The following is a 21,105-nucleotide window of genomic DNA, read 5'->3' as shown; positions in this document are numbered from 1 at the left end:
AAAAAAAAAAAAAAAGAAAAGCATTGAAATCCTTAGAATTTTTTTCATAAGCCAAGCTTCCACTGCATGGGTGGGGAGCATGCTGAACTGCTTGCTGGAAGCCACGTGACTGACTGTATCCCAGCCTAGGTGACAGGGCTAGGGAAGGGGATTGCAGCTCGATGAGAACCTCTCAAGGGTGCTTTTCTCTCTCTCTTTGTTACGCACTCAGGTGCACGTATCCTGTCATGAATAAAATAAAATGATTTTATCCATAATTCTAAACAAGACTAGATAACTTTTTTCCCCTTTTTTGAGGCTGTAGATGTCAATGAAAGGAAATTTTATTATATTCTTTCATACTCCAGTTTTTATTTAAGTTCTTGAGGGTTTTTAAATCTTTATTTTATTGTGTCTTGAATGTTGTCTTATAGCTAAAGTATTCTGTTGCATAGCAATACATCCCCTGCTGCTTTTTACTTCCTTTGCTTCTTCCCTTTCTTCTCTGACATTTCGTTGGTAAGCAGTTAAATTCTCAGAAATAACTGTGGTATTGTTAATATAAATACTTGAATTTTAGAGAATGGAGAGATAATATATTATGGTAAGTGAGTTACTATTACTGGTATTTGTATATTTATGTGAGATTTGTTTAGTTAGAACCCAAAATATTACTAGGACAAAAATCTGTATGTTCAAAAGCACCGATTTCCCTGTTGCGGTAATGAGTAATTATTATAGGGTCATAGCAGGTTAACATCATTGATTTCAACTTCAGTTGTGCCAGATCTAGTCGCAAAATGACACATGTAATCCATGTAATTGCTATTAATTGTGGGAAACACAGGAATGTATAGAAAACTTTAATTTCAAATAAATAAGTGTTCACTGAGAAAATTTGAAATATATTTTTATATTTATATTGGGTTCACTTAGAAATAATGAAAGATTGGAGCCGGCATGTGACATGGTGGCTAAGGCATAGACTCCCACATGGCTGACCACGGTTTGAGTCCTGGACCTGTTAACTTGCTTTCTCACTTTCTATCTCTCTCTGGTGCCTGTGCCCTTAGCAAATTAAAAGATAATAACAATACATAAAATTAAATAATTATTTTAAAAAATAATAAAAGATCATCATGAAGACATGAAGATGTCTTCTCTTTTCACCATTTCTCTCTCATCAGCTTCTTTCTTTATCAGTTGCCATTTAAAAGTTACTAGTTGGCTCTAAAATTGGTCTTAAATATAGCTACTTCAAATATTCTTTTTATGGGGCCAGCAGTTGACATAATAGCTATATTGCTGGACTCCCAAGTAGTCAACTGTGGTTCAAGTCCTGGACCAGGTGACTTAAACTCATGTCAGGCACATGTGCGTGGAGTTCTCTTGTGTTGCTAGAAAATTGAGAAGTACTTAAACTGTGACCTCAAATAGGGGTTTTAATAAATTAATATAACTCTTGAATTGAGATAATGCTCATTTTTAGGTTATATAACCTGAGTTTTTATTATAATTCTTTTCCTCTTCATCTCCCCCCCCTTTTTTTTTTTTTTTTAGGTTTTTGCCATAAGGCCTATGCACTAAAAGGAAAGAGAAAGAAAGAGGGAAAGTGAAAAATTACCCCCTGAGGGGGATGGCCATGCCACAATCCCCTCCCTCCGTTTTCCTCTCAGGATTTTGGACATTCACATACATGTACCTAGTGTGACTTTCATGTCACTGGATCTGAGACTCAGACTTACCTGTGATGCCATCTGCTGGCCCTGGACTTTTACTTTTTAAAACAGAATAAAATTAATTCCTTTCAGATAAATGATGAAGAGAAGAGTCTTCGAGAAAAAGAGATTGTTGCCTCATCACCAAATTTAACTGTGTCTATGTTGGAGTCAGAGTCAGTTTATAAGGTATGTAACCATCTAGAGTATTTCCTAGGTTTTGGTGAGTATGTTGCATTGAGTTTTGTATCTGTGTCTAACCCATTTATATAGCCTGTCATCATCACAGCTCCTCCTCCTTCCTACACAAATTTTGTCCTCATTGGACTAAGGGAGAGTCACAATCTGTCTGGGTTGTCCTCTTATACAGACACCCTCCAAATCCTGTCTGGGCTCTGACACCCAGTTCCAGCCTTTTATTTTTTTAAAAGGAATATGTTTCTTGCCTTGCTTGGGCTCCTGCACCTTACTCAGGGCTGTTTTGTGCAAGGACATTCTCATCACCCATTCAGCCCCAACATCCCGTTTGGATTACCATCTTGCATGGACCCCTTTTTGCTGCCCTTGGGCTCTGTGCTTTGGATCTGCCCCCTCTGCGTGGTCTCTCGCTCATTCTACGTGGGTTCTGACACTGAAAGCCTACTTGTCCTCCTGGGGAACATCCTCGTTCACCTACTCGTTCCAGTATCCTGCATGAGCCACCTCATCTTCCCAGGGCCCGTGCACACAGATGATTTACTTTGCACGAACCTACTTTTGGACTGAATAATTCTAGAAAGGGAAGAGAAGAGCTGAAATTCATTTTAAAATTTGATAATCCCAACTGCACAATTTCCATGAGCAAGAACGTGTTGAGTATTATTGAGTGCTAGTAGTTTAAAATCTCACCTCTGCATCAGCTCTCAGTTCCAGCTTTCCTATTCTACCCTTTGGGCCATCATTCAGTGAGCTTTCAAGCTTATTAGAGTGTGGGAATCAATATTTATTCCTCTCTCACCACACATTTCCCAATACTTAGCCTTCATATCATCTTTGGCTTCTGCAAAGGCTTTTTTTTTTTTTTTTTGGAGAGGTTTTTTGCTATAGGACACGTGAGCTTGCCAGACAGAGAGAGACAGAGAGACAGAAAGTGAGAAATCACCCCCCCAGAGGGGATGGCCACACTGCAATCCCTTCTCCTCCGTTCTTCTCTCGGGATCTTGGGCACACATGCACACGCACCTGGCATGAGTTTTAAGCCACCGGGTCCGGGACGCGAACTGTGGTTGACTACATGGGAGTCTGGTGACATAGCCATTACGCTAACTGTTGGTCCCTGCAAAGGCATTTTTTATTTCCATTGTGACCACCCTAGTAAGCTGGAAACATGGAATGTTATAGCTGAAGAACCCATAGGGTCATTTAACCCATCTCTTCCTGCCCTCTCCCAGTTTTCCAGGTTTAACCACTGATAGTTAGAGGCATTCATTAAATAGGCCAAATCATAAGTTTTTTTTTTTTTGTTAAAGAATTATTTTACTTAACTTTATCTACTTATTTATTATTATGAAATGAAAAAAAAGAATTATTTTATTTGACTTTATTTATTTATTTAAATTTGTCTGGAGAGGGACAGAAAGAGTGAGAGAGGGAGGGAGGGAAAGTGAGAAAGCAAGCTGTCCCCCTCTGGGACTCGAATCATGGTTGGTCATGTGGGAGTCCAGCACCTTCAACCACCATGCCACCTCCCAGTCCCTATCAAATCATAAGTCTAATCAGTAGCAGAACATGGACTGGAACTTGCTTCCAACTGCTAGTCCTTTTCTTGCCTTGCTAATTACAGTACATCTCTTACCTGGACCTCCAGCGTGTCCCACGTGAACTTGTTCAGTGTGATATTGCACACCGAACCACTCTTGGAAAACTGTTTGACTCTGTGTCTGTCTTGTTGCTTTCTTAACTAAGTGGTGAACTCTTTAAAGGCAAGGACTGTGTTATAGTTGTAGAAATCAGTAAACTAACCAAAAGCCATTTGTTGAAAAACACATGGTCACTTTATAACGTGAGGTGTTTGATGTACAGAAGATTTAGCTGTTCTCTAAAACTTGAATGAATAGACAATTTGGAGATAGTTTTTCATGCAGTGTTTTACCACGTTTTCGAAAAGAGAAAAACCGTATAGTGCAGACTAAGGATGATTTTCATTATTTACTGATACCATATTCTGCTTATCTCTTAGACTTTTAGGATAGTTCATAGGACTTAAAAAAATCTGATTTTTTAAAATCATAGATATTTATGGCAAATACTTATTTTAATATCAAAAATGAATGCTTATTATTTACATTTCTTATACCAAGACTAGCTTTTCCAATGTATTTCTCTGAGTAAGAACAGATACCTAGATGCAGACATTTGGAATTACTTTACTTATAAGTAAATATTAGCACTGAAGATGATGGATACAAATTAGGGTTCTGCTCAATGTAGAATAAAACATGGGCAGTATCGTAAGAGGTTAATGCAACATGCTTAAAAAGCTCACATTAGTAGTTAGAAATCCTGGGGCTTATAATTTGAAAGTTCGCAGATTCAGGATAAAGAGAAAAGATTGTAACTTGGCTTTCGACTACTATTATTGTTTTTGAAACGTTCTGAAATTAATGTATTTTTCTTTTGCTACCCCTTCCTGATGTTAATGTTTCAGTTTAAGGAGTATAAATTGATCTCTTTGTTTTTCTTTTGGATCCGCTAGGACTAATACAGTTTTTTGTTTATAACTGATAAATGTGAAATGTAGGAGGATTTCAAAATGACAAGTGCTGAGTTATTTTTCCCTGTTTAACTCTGAATTCAGATCCCTTTTGCTGATGCTCTGGATTTGTTTCGTGGAAGGAAAGTGTATTTGGAAGATGGCTTTGCTTATGTACCTCTTAGGGACATAGTGGCAATCATCCTGAATGAATTTAGAGCCACCCTGTCCAAGGCTTTGGCTGTAAGTATGTGTTTATTTCTGTATTTGACATGTTCACATTTTTGATTGTATACCTTAGGTAGTTTTGTCCTTTGTTTCTTTAGGAAATAAGTTAATTAAACTTTCATAATGATTTTTAGATTGCTTACGATGTGTACTGTTAATTCCTAGTTTTTTTTGTTGTTGTTGTTACTTCCTATAATTGGTTTCCTAATTTCTTTCATGTATTATTACTACTGATGAGCTGATTAATTTTGTGAGTGGCCTCTGGGTTTCTTCAGGTTCATGTCTTTTTCCCTTGGAAGATGACCTGCTCATAGGGCCTTTTATGATTAGAGTGAATTAGAGTGATGTGAGGTAGATACAGACCCTAGATTTCTGTTCTGAACTAGTATTTGTGTCAGTAGGGGGCAGTGCAGAGGAATGTCTTTACATTTAAGTCCTGAAGCCCGTGATATGCTAGTGCTGCAGTGAACAGCCAGGCACTGGGTGAAGTTCAGGGTTGCCATACGCAAAAAGGACGTGATCAGTACTTTGGGAATAGTTTGCTAAAAGCATGACTGAGAAGTGGTGATATCTGAAAACTACATATTTTGCAATGATGTTTTTAAATCTTATCTGGTCATTTTATATATTTTCTTTCTTTATTTATTTATTAAAGTTTGGTTACTCCTTGAGTGAGACAAAGAGACAGAGACTGCATTCCCAGCAGGGTCCTGATACCAGGACCCTAGGATCTGCCACCCTAGATCATGGGTACATGGCATATGTGTGTACTGTGTACTCAGAGAGGTCTCCAGATGCAAATAAGCAACCTTTCCAAATGCATTGTGCACATTTTATCATTGACTGGTGCCTTTCTTATACTTAGTGGAGAAGAGAAGTTCAAAGTTATAAGATGTGGCTTTTGAAAGAGAGATTTTTACTATAGGATATGTGCGCTCACTGGAGAGGCAGAAAGAGACAGAAACAGAAGCAAGAACTCACCCTCTGGGGGGATAGCCATGCCGTAGTTTCTTTTCCTCCATTCTCTTCTTGGGATCTTGGGCACGCATGCACATGCACCTGGCATGAGTTTTAAGCAGTCAGCTATGTGAGTCCAGCGATGTAACCATTTCTCCATCTCCTGGTCCCAAGATGAGGGTCTTTTTTTGGAGAGGTTTTTGCTATAGGGGACGTGCGCTCACCAGAAAGACAGAGAGAGATAGACAGAAAGTGAGAAATCACCCCCATCCCCCCGGGGGGATGGCCATGCTGCAATCCCTTCTCCTCTGTTTTCCTCTCGGGATCTTGGGTACGATCACACATGTGCCCGGCGTGAGTTTAAGCCACCGGGTCCAGGGCTCGAACTATCCTCAACTACATGGGAGTCCAGCGACGTAACCATTATGCCAACTGCTGGTCTCAAGATGTGGGTCTTTTAAGCTATACTCATTATTACGTCAGCGTATGTCAAGCTCTCCTTTGGAATTACAACTGATAGTACTTTCTGGTTTAAGTAATTTTTATGATTGACTCTGTGGTTACCTAAATATGTGTAATTCGGCTATAACAGTGTTTGGGAAGACCAAAGTATTCACTTTTTATTAAATAGGGCAATTCATGAAAACACTTACCAAGCATACTAGATGTCTAATTATTAGTAATCTTTCTTCATCCCCAATCTTATGTTATTGCTTTATCCATAAGTGATGCTTTTAAATAGTTTCTTTACTTGTCTGGCATTTACCCTGGGCTACAATCTATTTATGGATAAAAATAATGTCTTTCACTTCTGTGAATCTCTGTGGAGGTCACTGATATTTATCTCCTGGGGGCCATTCCCCTCATTTTATCACTCTTGGTTTTGTTCACCCATTGTCTCTCTTGACATTTTGGGCAGCACTTTTTTGTGTAAAGGAGCCGTGTAACTTTTAAGGACATTGGCTGTCATCCACTAAATGCCAGTAGTGGTTCCGGTCTCCATTACAACCCAAAATATCGTCCTTCAGTAAGCTTCTGGGGTGAGGTTGATGCCACCCTTGAGCTGATCATGGTTTCCTTCTCCTTTCCAAATGCTGGTCTGTGTGTGTGACAGTGTAATTCTAGCTGCAAAATGTGAGAAGTTGTTTGGGGCTTCTGAAAAAAAAAATTTTCTTGATAAAATAGCTTAAAGAAAGTGGGCACACAGGACAACATAGTCTGTTTATCCCTTTTGGATTTGTAACTGAATGTGATCCTGGAATGTCTACAGCCGTTGCGAGATAAGGCGAGTAATGTGAAGACAGTCTAACTTGCTGAATGTAGACTTGAACGAAGATGGAGCGAATCTGAGTCCTTGTTGATGTCAACCCATCCTGGAACCACTAGGAATTCTCATTACATTGGATATTGAGATTTCAGTTTTTTAAGAAACTGACTTAGAAACTTGCATTTCAGTGCGATTCTGTTTCTGGTAGTGGAAAGTACCTTGACGTCAAGCTCTGTGTGTGCATTAGCATTTTCTTGTCCAGTCACAGCTGCCTGTGAGCCAGCCTGTCCTGTCCAATCCATAAACAGGATCTGTTAGCTCATCATATCGAGATGTTCAGATGCCATAGAAATTTCAGACATCGCTTGATCAGTGTGCTAGCTATTTCTCTCCAGTCGTCTTTACTTTTTTGCACTCTGCATAAGAACTCTGCATTTCATTTCTCTTCTTTCTTTCCTGTTCATTTCTTCTCCCCTCCAACATACTTTTCTTAAAAACACACACACACACACACACACAGAAAAGTTACAAGTAAAAAAGAATAACTTTAAAAAATTATTTATTTAATTTTATATATTCATTCATTTATTTTAATTTGACCAGAGAGAGGCAAAGTGAGAAATCAAGTCACTAGGTTTGGGATTTGACCAGCCATGTGGGAGTGTCTAGTGCCTTAATCACCATGGCACCTGCTGGACCAAAAAACAATAACTTTGTTGCTCAAACTTATACCACATGCATTTGTGAAAAGTTCCCAACCTGAGGTCTCATATCCCACAGTATTTTTAGTGTATAATCCCTACAAACAGGACATTTTCTACTTAGCCCAATTCATCTGTCGGAATAAGGACATACTCGTATGTTAGTACTGTCTAATCTGCAGGCCTTATTCAGGTTTCACCATTTGTCCAAATCTGGTCCCTTATTTCAAAAGGATTCAAACCTATATTACATATGTTATGTACTTGTCAGGTCTCTTTAGTCTCCTTTAGTCTCAAACAGACCCTTTGTTTAACTTTCACAGACTATGGTACTTTCAAAAATGATCAGTTATTTTGTAGAGTATCACTCAGTTTGAGATGATCTGACTGGATTCATGCGTTTTAAGCAAGAATATAATAGAAGTGATATTATGTTCTTTTTATTGCATTCCGTCACGACTTGACGTTTTAGTTTATTTTATTCACAATAGAGAGTTCAAGTACATGTGATAGTGAGAGAAGAAGAGAGAGGATCTTTTCACACCATGATGCCCTTCGCACAGGCTTCCTGCTTGTCAGAATCTTGGGCGTACATGTGCACCCCACATTTCAGATTGACCAGACTGGGGATCTGGACCTGAGGTTGGACTTGTTGCTTCCAACATCGTAGTTTAGTATGCTACCAACAGTGCCACTGAGGCTGGACTGACATGATTATTATTATTATTTTTGCTATAGGTTATGTGTGATTGCTAGAGACTGAGAAAGTGAGTAATTACCCCCTGGAGAGAAGGCCACACTGCTGTCCCTTCTCCATTCTCTCCGGATTTTCAGCACAGCGTGATTTTGAGGTTGCTGGGACTAGGACTTGAACTGTGGAGTCAGTCATGTGGGATCCAGCCACCTTAACCTCCACGCCACCTTTTGGCTCTGGGCTGACATTTCGATTAATTCCAATTATGATTGACTTATCAAAAAATTTTAACCTGTTTTTGATGCGCATTTGAGTTTTATTTATTTCTCTCTTTTGATTTTTGGTTTATTTATTTTTAAAGTGATTTTTGCTATAGGGCACTTGTGCTCACTGGAGGGACAGAAAGTGAGAAAGCACCCCCCAACCCCTCCCCCAGGGGTATGCCCACGCCTCAATCTCTACTCCTCCATTCTCTTCTCAGAATCTTGGGCACACGTGCACACATACCGGTGTGAGTTTTTAAGCAGCCAGGTCCAGGACTTGAACTGTGGTTGACTACAGGGGAGTTCAGCAATGTAATCATTACACCATTTGCTGGTCCTGTTTTTTTGGTTATTTCTAGTACTGCTGCTCTGAACATTTGTACATCTTTTGGCAAGCACATTTTTGCCTATTTGTATCTAGGATTGGAACTACAGGGTATAGGAAATTTATTTGATTAGCTTTTGTGGATTGAGATTTACTTTCAGTGAATTTCTCCTGATTATTGGTGGGTTGTGCAGCCTCAGTGTCTTAGACTTGACAGAAGAGGGACAGTACCTTTCTTGTTCTCTTAGACAGTGCTTGACTTTTTCTTGGGTGGTCAGGGACAAACCTGGTTGAGAGGACATCTCGAGAGTCCTTTGCCTTATCAAGCAGGAGAGTGAATGGTATATATTGCCTGGGGACCTGTCCTGACAGGTGTGCAAGGGAGAGGAAGGGAAGGAAGGAGTGAACTGCTTTTAGGGCTGTGGGGAAATAGAAATGTAAGCCGATTGCTGTGCATGTTTTATTACTGTCCTTTCTAGTGAGGGAGCTTTGACTTTGGAGTATGTAATTGAAAATTTCCAGCTTTATAAATTGAAATATTCTTGTAGGATGAGAGGAAGTGCCCTAAAGTGGATTTAGAAAGGTATTTTAATTAGTGATAGAGGATAAAATAAATGATGCCAGGGGAAGTTGTACGTTGATAGAAAAGTTTTACCCCAAGTAATATCTGAAAGCTTGTTCTTAACCTGTAATCATGTGATTTTTATAGTATAATAAATCTGACTTTTCAACATGCTTTGGGATGGGTAAAAATTTGGCATTCTTTGGTTAGAGCCCTTTTATTACTCGACCAACCCATTGAGACTCAGCTCTTCCTTCAGGAACCCTACCTTAAGCCCCAAGATTGTGTTAATAAGCCAATCTTTTTTTGTCCTCCCACAGCACTCTACATGCTACTAAGTTAAGATGGAATTATTTTCATAATTGTATTTCTCCCTAGCTGAAATATAAGCTCTTTGAGACTAGGAGCGCTCTCTTTAAGTTAAATTTTCTTTCTAGTGTAGAGCTTAGTGCATAGGGTAAGTGCTCAGTCAAATGTTGTTGACCTGACAGATACTGAACAGTACTAGGCACTTCCTTCTGTTCATGGTTTCCTGTTACGCATATCTCATTGGATCCTTTCTGCAAGCGTCTGAGAGAGACAGGATGATATCTGCATTTTACAGATGGGGAAGATGCAGCTCCAAGAGACCGAGTCCAAGGTTAAGTTGGTTAGTAATTGATGGAACCACACCTGGATCTCAGATTCTCTGATTGTAATTCTTAGGATCTTTTGATGGTTACTGTGCCTTTTAAAAGAGTTGCGGGGCCAGCAGGTGGCGTGATGATTAAGGCACTGGACTCCCACATGAGTGACTGCGGTTTGAAGTCCCAGGCTTGGTGGCTTGCTTTTTTTTTTTTTTTTTTTTTTTTGAGAGGTTTTTGCCATAGGGCGCGTGCGCTCGCCAGAGAGACAGAGAGAGACAGAGAGATAGAAAGCGAGAAATCACCCCCCAGTGGGGATGGTCATGCCGCAATCCCTTCTCCTCCATTCTCCTCTCGGGATCTTGGGCATGCATGCACATGCGCCCGGCATGTGTTTTAAGCCACCGGGTCCGGGATGCGAACTGCGGTCGACTACGTGGGAGACCAGCAACATAGCTGTTACGCTAACTGCTGGTCCCTTGGCTTGCTTTTTGACTTTCTCTTTCTCTCTGTCTTTCTCTGGTGAGTGCATGTGTCCTATAGCAAATTAAAATAAATTAAAAAAATAAATAATTCTAAAAAAAGAAAAGAGTTATGTAATCAAATGATTTAGATCTTTGGATACAAATAACCCATTTGGACATGTTTGTTACTGAGGACACTAAGCCAAACTTGATTTTTCTATTTGTAAAATATTGGTTTAAGCTCCTTATAAAGATCCAGTCTACAATTTATTGTCCTTTCACCAAACATTTCCTTAACATATGTCAAGTTTATTGCATAGAGCCTCAGAGTATAGGAAATGGAGAGTTTGAGACAGGACCCTGGTACCTGGTAACTCTCTTTTCTGATGGGGGAACTAAGAAGTATAGTGACTAAGTCGAAGGAGAGCGGTAGCTGAGAGTGGTATCACTTAAGCTCCACAAATTTTGAGAAAAGGGAGCTGATGTTCACTTTACTTGATCTGACTATAGAGAGAGGAAGAGCTGCAGAGAGTAGTGCAGATAAATGATGAGGTGATGAAAGTATGTTTGAAGAATGGTAAATGATGTGATTGGTTGGATTTAATGTCAGTGAAGAATAGTAGAAAGTCAAATTGGAACAGTGGGTATCACCACTGAGTTTTAGTCTATATGCTAGTGGTTTCCAAATGTTTTTGATTGTACTCTCCCAGTTAAAATATCACAGCTCCCTAATATTTAGATGTAACCATTACTTACATTTTAAAAAGGATGGGGGTTATTGAAAAGGATTTAAAAAAAAAAAGGGAGTAGATATTAGTAATTTCTTTCTCCATCTCAGTAGGTCGTTTTATATATGTCCAGTTTAGAATCACTGATGTAAACTACTGACGTTAGAGTTGGAAATGTGTACAAGCAGTAGGGATATGAAGCAGCTTGTAAGAGAGTAAATTATTTTGATATTGGGTATATTCATTTATAGGATTAACAGAACATTCTGATAAATTTGGGTTGAAACTCAGAGGACTGTTTAGAGATTCAGACATGGATTGGGAGTTACCCACATTGTAAGTTGAAGTCAGACTAGTTGATGTATAAATAATGTCTTTCTTTGTTTTGCTTTTATTGGTTTAACCAATTGCCAGAGTATGTGTGTGCTCACTAGAGAGGACAGACAGAAAGAGAGGGTGGGGGGGAGAGAAAGCATCCCCTAATGGGGTGTGGTCATCTGCAGTCCTTTCTCCCCCATTTCTCCATCCCGTTGTATTTTGAGCACACACATGTATGTTCCTGGTATGTTTTACAAACTGCTGGGGCTGGGATTTGAACTGCAGTTGACCATATGGGATCTACCTCCCTTAACCACTAGGCTATGGAGTTGGCCCTGGCTATTATTTCTAAGGAGCAGCATATGTAGAGAGAAGAGTAACAAATACCAAACTGTGTGTGTGTGTGTGTGTGTGTGTGTGTGTGTGTGTGTGTGTGTATTTATATATATATTTTTTTTTTGAGAGGTTTTTGCTATAGGGTGCATGCGCTTGCCAGAAAGCAAGAAATCACACCCCCCAGGGGATATGGCCATGCCTCAATCCCTTCTCCTCCATTTTCCTCTCGGGATTTTAGGCACGCATGCACACGTGCCCGGCATGAGTTTAAGCCACAGGGTCTGGGACTTGAACTGCGGTCGACTACAGCGACATTGCCGTTATGCCAATTGCTGGTCCCCAAACCGTATATGTTTTAAGGTAGGTTGTAGGTGCAATGATTTGGGTACCAAAAATGGACAAGTTGTTACAAGCAAGTCTTGGTATGTGTCTTTCTTCGTGTGTGTGTGTGTGTGTGTGTGTGTGTATAATTTTAGAAAAACAGGGCTATTGGCACAATTTACAGAATGATAGAGAATAAAAGTTATCCTTTTGTTTTAGTGAAACATTCTTGATTTTTTTATAGAATCAGTTTCATTCATTGAAAAAATTAGTGATGTATATGACAGTATTTTGAAAAAAAATTTTTTTTGAGAGGTTTTTGCTATAGGGCGTGTGCACTCTCCAGAAAGACAGAGAGAGACAGAAAGATAGAAAGCAAGAAATCATCCCCCAGGGGGGATGGCTACGCCACAATCCCTTCTCCTCCATTCTCCTCTCAGGATCTTGGGCACACATGCACATGTGCCTGGTGTAAGTTTAAGCCAGTGGGTTCGGGACTCAAATTGCGGTTGACCACATAGGAATCCAGCTACACAGCCATTATGCCAACTGCTGGTCCGAGTACTTTGAAAATTTTAAATATGTGAAAATGGTTTGAAAATGTCAAAGCCCTTTATGTATTAGAAAGAAATACCTTCGGTGATGAATACTATTTTAAGAAGTTCTGATTTTTCCTTTTATTTTTCTCTATAGTGTTTTGTACAGTTCTGTATTTTGTGGTTATGAAAATTATTGGTGGCAGGAATATTAATGACTTGCTCTGTTCAAGTTTTCTTTGCTTTTTAATTGCCAGCATATAAGCATAGAATTCTTAGCAGAAAAGGATTTTCGTGTTGAGTACGTAGTAATCATTTGTGTGCCATCTTGCCCTCTTTCTTGGCAACTACAGTGTAAAAAACTCTAGAATTATAGGTATTGACATAGTTTGGACTGCTGTAACAAATTCCCATAGAATGGATGACATAAGCAACAAGCATTTATTTCTCATTATTCTGGAGGCTGAGAAGTCCAAGATCAAGGTATTGATGGATGGGTGTGTGGTGAGGGCTTCCTTTCTGGCTTACAAATGGCCATCTTCTCATATCCTCAGATGATTGAGAGCAGAGAGAGAAAGCACACTCTCTCATGTCTTCTCATTTTAAAAACTCTATTGTGTGTGTGTGTGTGTGTGTGTGTGTGTGTGTGTGTGTGTATTTATATATATATTTTTTTTTTGAGAGGTTTTTGCTATAGGGTGCATGCGCTTGCCAGAAAGCAAGAAATCACACCCCCCAGGGGATATGGCCATGCCTCAATCCCTTCTCCTCCATTTTCCTCTCGGGATTTTAGGCACGCATGCACACGTGCCCGGCATGAGTTTAAGCCACAGGGTCTGGGACTTGAACTGCGGTCGACTACAGCGACATTGCCGTTATGCCAATTGCTGGTCCCCAAACCGTATATGTTTTAAGGTAGGTTGTAGGTGCAATGATTTGGGTACCAAAAATGGACAAGTTGTTACAAGCAAGTCTTGGTATGTGTCTTTCTTCGTGTGTGTGTGTGTGTGTGTGTGTGTGTATAATTTTAGAAAAACAGGGCTATTGGCACAATTTACAGAATGATAGAGAATAAAAGTTATCCTTTTGTTTTAGTGAAACATTCTTGATTTTTTTATAGAATCAGTTTCATTCATTGAAAAAATTAGTGATGTATATGACAGTATTTTGAAAAAAAATTTTTTTTGAGAGGTTTTTGCTATAGGGCGTGTGCACTCTCCAGAAAGACAGAGAGAGACAGAAAGATAGAAAGCAAGAAATCATCCCCCAGGGGGGATGGCTACGCCACAATCCCTTCTCCTCCATTCTCCTCTCAGGATCTTGGGCACACATGCACATGTGCCTGGTGTAAGTTTAAGCCAGTGGGTTCGGGACTCAAATTGCGGTTGACCACATAGGAATCCAGCTACACAGCCATTATGCCAACTGCTGACCACATAGGAATCCAGCTACACAGCCATTATGCCAACTGCTGGTCCGAGTACTTTGAAAATTTTAAATATGTGAAAATGGTTTGAAAATGTCAAAGCCCTTTATGTATTAGAAAGAAATACCTTCGGTGATGAATACTATTTTAAGAAGTTCTGATTTTTCCTTTTATTTTTCTCTATAGTGTTTTGTACAGTTCTGTATTTTGTGGTTATGAAAATTATTGGTGGCAGGAATATTAATGACTTGCTCTGTTCAAGTTTTCTTTGCTTTTTAATTGCCAGCATATAAGCATAGAATTCTTAGCAGAAAAGGATTTTCGTGTTGAGTACGTAGTAATCATTTGTGTGCCATCTTGCCCTCTTTCTTGGCAACTACAGTGTAAAAAACTCTAGAATTATAGGTATTGACATAGTTTGGACTGCTGTAACAAATTCCCATAGAATGGATGACATAAGCAACAAGCATTTATTTCTCATTATTCTGGAGGCTGAGAAGTCCAAGATCAAGGTATTGATGGATGGGTGTGTGGTGAGGGCTTCCTTTCTGGCTTACAAATGGCCATCTTCTCATATCCTCAGATGATTGAGAGCAGAGAGAGAAAGCACACTCTCTCATGTCTTCTCATTTTAAAAACTCTATTTTCTTTAAGGTTTTGCCATAGGGCATGTGTGCTCGCTGGAGAGAGAGAGACAGTAAGAGGGAAAGTGAGAAATCACCCTTCAGAGGGAATGGCCATGCTGTAATCCCCTCTTCTCTTTTCTCCCTGAGATTTTGGGCATGTGTGCACATGCACCTGGCATAATTTTTAAGCCTCCAGGTCTAGGATTCAAACTCTTCCACCTCGTGGCAGTCCTGCACGTTAATCACTGTGCCAACTGCTGGCCCCTCTCATGTCTTTTTATAAGAACACTAATCCCATTCATGAGCTCTCTTTCCTCATGACCTCCCAGAGGCCAACTGATGTGCTTACTTGTCTTATTATTTCTGATAGAACTTAACATAATGTTTTCTTTTATAGGAATTTCTTTATAAAACTTTGAAGTCATGCCTCTTCATTTTGCTTATGAAAGTTTACTCCCAAAAATATTGAGTGACTTTCCAAAATTTGCAGCTAATTTGTGAAGTAGCTAGGTTCTTTTCTGTAGGTCTCCCATAATTTTTAAGTTCATGCCCCTCTCCTTTTTTTTTTTTTTTTTTAGGGGTGTTTTTTTTGTGGCCCGTGTGCTCATTGCTATAGGGCACGTGTGCTCACCAGGAAGATAGAGACAGAGAGACAGAAAGCGAGAAATCACCTCCCAGGAGGGATGGCCATACTGCAGTCCCTTCTCCTCCATTCTCCTCTCGGGATTTTGGGCACTCACACACACACACCTGGTGTGAATTTAAGCCACCAAGTCCGGGATTTGAACCACGGTCAACTACATCGGAGTCCAGTGACATAGCCATTATGCCAGCTGCTGGTTCTTCCCCCTCCTTTTTTAAAACTATCATTTTTTGTCTCGCCCCAGGCCCAATCAAATATCTCTGCCCTTCTAATGTTTTCTCTGATTTACCCTCAAGCAAGTGTTTCCATTGCATATTTTAAATACTTTAGTGGCTTTAAGGTACAGACTGTGCCATATTCAACTTATTATTTCTATGCCTAGCCCAGTGCCTGTGAAGAGCAGGTATTTAGGAACTGATGAATTAACTTGTGAGAGTTGCATGTCTGCATTCTTTTGATTTGTAGAGAAAACTAAAATTAAAGGGGTTTGCACTTCAGTGTACCGTTCATTAAGAAAAGAGTCAAAAACCTGATAATATGTGCAAAGTATTGTACATACAGAATATTTCTAAAATCTTGGTTGCAGGTGTTTATAACCTTGGAGTACTTCGGTAGAGCTGCTGCAGTAGTTAAAATTGTTATTCCTTTGACGGTTTCTCTTTGGAGTATGCAGGTTGTGAATTTTATGTTTTGGTTTGAAACTTACGGTACCGCATAAACCAGGTTTAAACTCTAGCTACCTTGAGAATAGTGGCTTCGTTCTTCATGGTGGAACTCCCTAGTATAATCCTTGGTTACTACTTTTGCAGTCTCCTTTGTTTTTGTTTTTTCGTTGTTTGTTTTTTGCCCTTCTTCAGTCACACAAAAGATATGATCTTCCCTTATGCATTCCTTTTTTAAACACTCCCATTTACTAGATCATTTATCATATATGTAAGAGTAATAGTTTTTTATTTAAAAGCTTCAGCCTTGATTGACTAGAAAATACTTAATATTTATATTTCATTTTTTCTCCACTGAGCCCCATTGTTTTCCCTGACACCTGAATGCATCGAAACACAGATTTTATCCCGATTACCCGCTTGTGATGGGAACACATCAGCAGATTCGGTTGCTAGGAGACAGCTGAATACCGAAGTGGTTTTTTTTCTGGGGGGTACTTGTAAATGCAATTCTTTGACAGTGCTACTCTTATAGAACAAAAATTTATTCAGTCACTACAGAGAAAGATGCATCACCTGTTAGTTTTCTAATTTGAAAATTTTGCACAGGGGGAGCTAGGAATATGAAACACATTACAGGATTGATTAAGTGTTGAGAATATATTTTTTAACAGTGACTGGACATCAGAAAGTAATATAAAACCTTTGAGCTTTATTTTTCTTTTTTTAATGTTTTTACCTTAGGGTGCGTGTGCTGGACAGAGAGAGAGAAAAAAAGTGAGAAATCACCCCAGGGGGATATGGTACACCACAATCCCTTGTTCTTTGTTTTTCTCTCGGGATTTTGGCCATGAATGCACACACTCCCAGCACGATTTTCAGGTCACTAGGTCTGGGACTTGGACTGCAAGAGATTAAGACCACTGTTACTTTCCTTTATTTTTAAGTTCCCTTCTTGTTTCTCCATTGTCCCTACCTTTGGCTGGTAATGAATCTTGACCTTTACTTTCTTGCCTGCTACATTCAGGCAGGTGAGTACTGTCTACATTCCAGCTTCTAATTTTGTACCTTCAAATTTCACTGCTTGTCTATTTAATTGCACACACACACACACACACACACATATATATATATATATATGAATTTGTCAGAAGTCTAGAATCTATCTTCTGATTTAAATGCATTGAAAATCTTGTGTCTCAGAAATAAAAATCTTATTAAGGCTTTATGTCTTTATCCAAGTGACAGGAAAAAAATCCTGTGAACTTAAGTAGGCAGTATTTATATTAAAATTGGAGTGGGGGGACCAGCAGTTAGCATAGTGACTATGTTGCTAAACTCCCATGTAGTTGACTGCGGTTCGAGTCCCGGACCCGGTAGCCTAAACTCACGCTGGTTGTGTGTGTGTGCATGCCCAAGATTCCAAGAAGAGAATGGAGGAGAAGGGATTGAGGCATGGCCATCCCCCTTGGGGATGATTTCTTGCTTTGTGTCTCTCTGTCTTTCTCTGTCTTTCTGGTGAGTGCACGCACCCTTTAGCAAAAACCTCCAAAAAAAAAAAATTGGAGTGGTGCAGAAAATTTTATCTGAAATGTTCTAGGAGAATAATGTGTAAGTTCAAAACAAAAATGAAAGAAAAATTGTCTGGGACTTGTTGATACTAGAAATAATCAAGGAACGACAGAATTGAGAATAAATGGAGGGCTTGTCCTATAGCCTAGTGGTGAAGGGATCCCATATGGCTGAAAGTGGTTCAAATCGTAGCCCTATTTCTTACAAAAACATTCTGGACGTGTGTGCCCAAATGCTAACAGGATGGAGAAATGGAAGAGAATGGATTGTGGCTTGTTGACCACACCCTATCGAGGGCGTGCTTTCTGTCTGTCTCTCTCAGAAGAGTATATGTACCCTCTGGCTTTGAAAAAAATGAATTGTGAGTAAATGCACAGGTTTCGTTTCCCTTAATTTTAAAAGTGGCGCTAAGATAGAAGTGTTTTATGGGACTCCTGCTGTTTAATTGAAAACTGTTTACTTTAATAATTTTATACTTAGGATGTGGCTTAAAACTTGATATTATGTGAGATTCCGTGTTTCCTTGCTTATACTTAAAACATTATTTATTTAATTTTATTAATTCTTCTTTTTAAAGATGATTTAATTTTATTTATTATTATTATTATTATTAATTTATTTAATTTTTTTAGCTCACTAGAGAGAGTAGGAAAGTGAGAAAGCAAGCTGCAAGGTCTGGGGCTCAAACCATGGTCAGTCATGTGGGAGTCTAGCACCTTAGCCACTATGCTACCTGCTGGTCCCCCTATTTGTTGTTTATTGTTATTATTACTTAATTTACTATAGGGCATAGGTGCTAATCCGAGAGAGTGACAAATTGAGGGGAGAGAGAGGGAGAGAAGGAGTGAGAAAGAAAGCAAGTGAAAAAGTGAGACAGCAAGCCACCAGGTCCAGGACTCGAACTGTGGTTGGATTTGTGGGGGTCCAGGGCCTTAACCACCATGCCACCTGCTGACTCCTTCCTGCCTACATTTAAAAAATAAAAATCTATCATATAGTTGTGAGACTTTAGAAATGCGATTAATAGTACTTAAGCTCTGGTAGGAAAAGATTATTGTTGTCCTTAGTGACAATGTGGTTTTGTACATACTCAAGATAGTATTTGTTGTATTTCAAAGCATCCAGGTGAACAGTGTCCATGAGTTTACAAATTGAAGTGTGAATGGGGTAATGATCTAGAAAATAGAGAAGAGAACCTGGAAAACAGAGAAGACAGATTACTTGCTAATGAATTTTAAACAAAAGAATAGCAAGCAAAATTGATAACCAGAACGTTATCTCTATTATCGTTCAGTCAAAAATTCCACAGTTACCACATTGACTTACTGGGCCGTTGGGTAAGTCATGACACATTTTTGCATAGAGAAACAGAAAAATACATCGTGACTTTTTCAACAGCCTAGTGTTTTTGTTGTCGTGGTGGTGTCGATGGTGTGTGTATGTAGCGTTTTAAACAAGTCTTACTATCTTTTAGTCCTCTTGCCTCACCCTTCAGAGTAGCTGGGACCTCAGGTGCATGCCACTGCACCACGCTTTTGAGGGGGAGGGCAGGAAAGGAACCCAGGACTCCCTGTGGTCTCAGCCTGCCAAGTAGCTGTGTCTGGTGTGTGCTACCATGGCTGTCTGTACAATGACTATAAAAACATTAATGGAAAGAAAATGAAATAATATTTAATCTTTGAGAAAAAACTAAGATAATTTCAGATTTTGGCAGGTTAGCTGTAAATGAAAAAGAATAAGGACCAGCAGATGGCATAAAAGAAAAGAAATAACAATTTGCATTGTAGTCTTTTCTTCTATGTGGCTCAAAGCTTCGTTAAGTATATTTTCATTAATCTTTTGAACTACTTTTGAGTTTAGTTTAAAATACCTAGAAGAAATCCTCTCTACTTATTAAAGATGGCTGGAAAGAAAAATGACATACTGGAATTCATAGAAATTCTTTAACTCTGAGTTTCAGTTTTCTTTTTTTTAAGAATTATTTTTACTTAATTTATTTTTATTTATTTATTTTAAAATTTGACCAAAGAGCGAGAGAGTGAGAAAGCAAGCTGCCAGGTCTGGGACTCGAACCTTCATCGCCACGTGGGAGTCTAGTGCCTTTGGTCACTGTGCCACGTGCCGGCCCCAGGTGTCAGTTTTCTTAAAGTTTACCTCAATGGCTGCAATATTTTGTTTTCATCATTATTTCTGAATATATTGCCTGAGGAATTTGTCTTCTGACAAAAATTTACCAATAGCATACTCTGGGTTAGGCCTGAGGCTGTGCGCGCGCACACACACACACACACACACACACACACACACACACAGAATTTGAAACTATATTTTCTCCTTCAGTTTCATGTGATGTTGATCATTCTTTTGAGGTCAAGAGTCTGAACTTTACTGATTTTAGCTGAAGAACTGGCCTGCCAGGTGGTGGTAGTAGTAATGGTAGAGGTAAGTTTCTAAATTTTTAAACACACATTTCTTTAGGAATTGCTTATTTAATTTTATTTATATATTATTATTAGTTTTAAAATTTGCTCTAGGGCATGAGAGAGAGGGAGAGAGAGAGGTGCCAGGTCTGGGACTTGAACCTTAGTTGGCCATGTGGGTTGACTACATGGGAGTCCAGCGACATAGCCATTATGCTAACTGCTGGTCCCAGGGAAAGAATTCTTGAGACCAACAGGTGGGAGTAATGTTTAGAATGCTGGATTCCCACCTCTTGAGTTCCAGAACTGGTGACTTAAAACTTATGCTGGGCACGTGGGCATACATGCCCAAAACCCTGAGAGAAAGATGAAGGAGAAGAGATTGCAACATGGCCATTCCACTGGGGGGTGATTTCTTGCTTTCTGTCTCTCTCTCTCCAGTGAGCGCATGTGCCCTATAGCTCTCTCTCAAAAATAGAATTACTCCAGAGTCTCCAATTTTGAGGGGCTTGGTTTTTGTATACCCAAACCTAACTGCTTCTGATGTGGATGGAGGTTGAGCTGACAGGTAGAATGTAAGGTGGTAGATGATTTCATGCTATGCACTTGCTCACTTCTGGGCCTTAGAGCTCCAACTTCTCTGCAAGAGGCTGGTCATCGGTCCCTGCTGATAAACTCAAGCCCAGTGTCTTGGCGTGGGCTTGCATATTGGTCCTGGGTGGACAAGGAGCAGAATGGTATCAGCACATGTGCGGCAGTAGCTTCTACCTTTCCGTCTCTGGGATTGTAGGAACCAGTACTGGTTCTTGAAAGCTGGAGAGTCCCTCCTCCTCAGGCTGGATGGAGGTCCCTGCTGATGAACTCAAGCCAAGCAGCTTGTCTTAGGCCTGCCCGTTGGTCCTTCTATGTCTGGGATCGTAGGGTCTCCCTGTTGGTCCTTCTATTTCTGCTGTTTAATGTATTTTTAAGTATTTTATGTTTTTTGATGCCTTAATATTATTTAAA

At 39.5% G+C, this 21,105-nt stretch overlaps 1 protein-coding gene across 2 annotated transcripts in view; it reads left to right on the top strand.

The window, feature by feature from the left end:
• Nucleotides 1–21,105, top strand: part of PRIM2 (DNA primase subunit 2) — a 332,833-nt gene that overhangs the window by 63,376 nt on the left and 248,352 nt on the right. For both annotated transcript variants that reach the window (XM_006149174.2, XM_027772133.1), the window contains exons 6-7: nt 1,791–1,886; nt 4,534–4,671. In XM_006149174.2, the coding sequence (XP_006149236.1) occupies nt 1,791–1,886; nt 4,534–4,671 (234 nt within the window). The remainder of the gene's footprint in view (nt 1–1,790; nt 1,887–4,533; nt 4,672–21,105) is intronic.

The sequence above is a fragment of the Tupaia chinensis genome, unplaced genomic scaffold (assembly GCF_000334495.1).
Source record: "Tupaia chinensis unplaced genomic scaffold, TupChi_1.0 Scaffold000256_1, whole genome shotgun sequence".
In the NCBI taxonomy this organism is placed as follows: Eukaryota; Metazoa; Chordata; class Mammalia; order Scandentia; family Tupaiidae; genus Tupaia; species Tupaia belangeri.
This window is presented reverse-complemented; position numbering and strand designations above follow the sequence as displayed.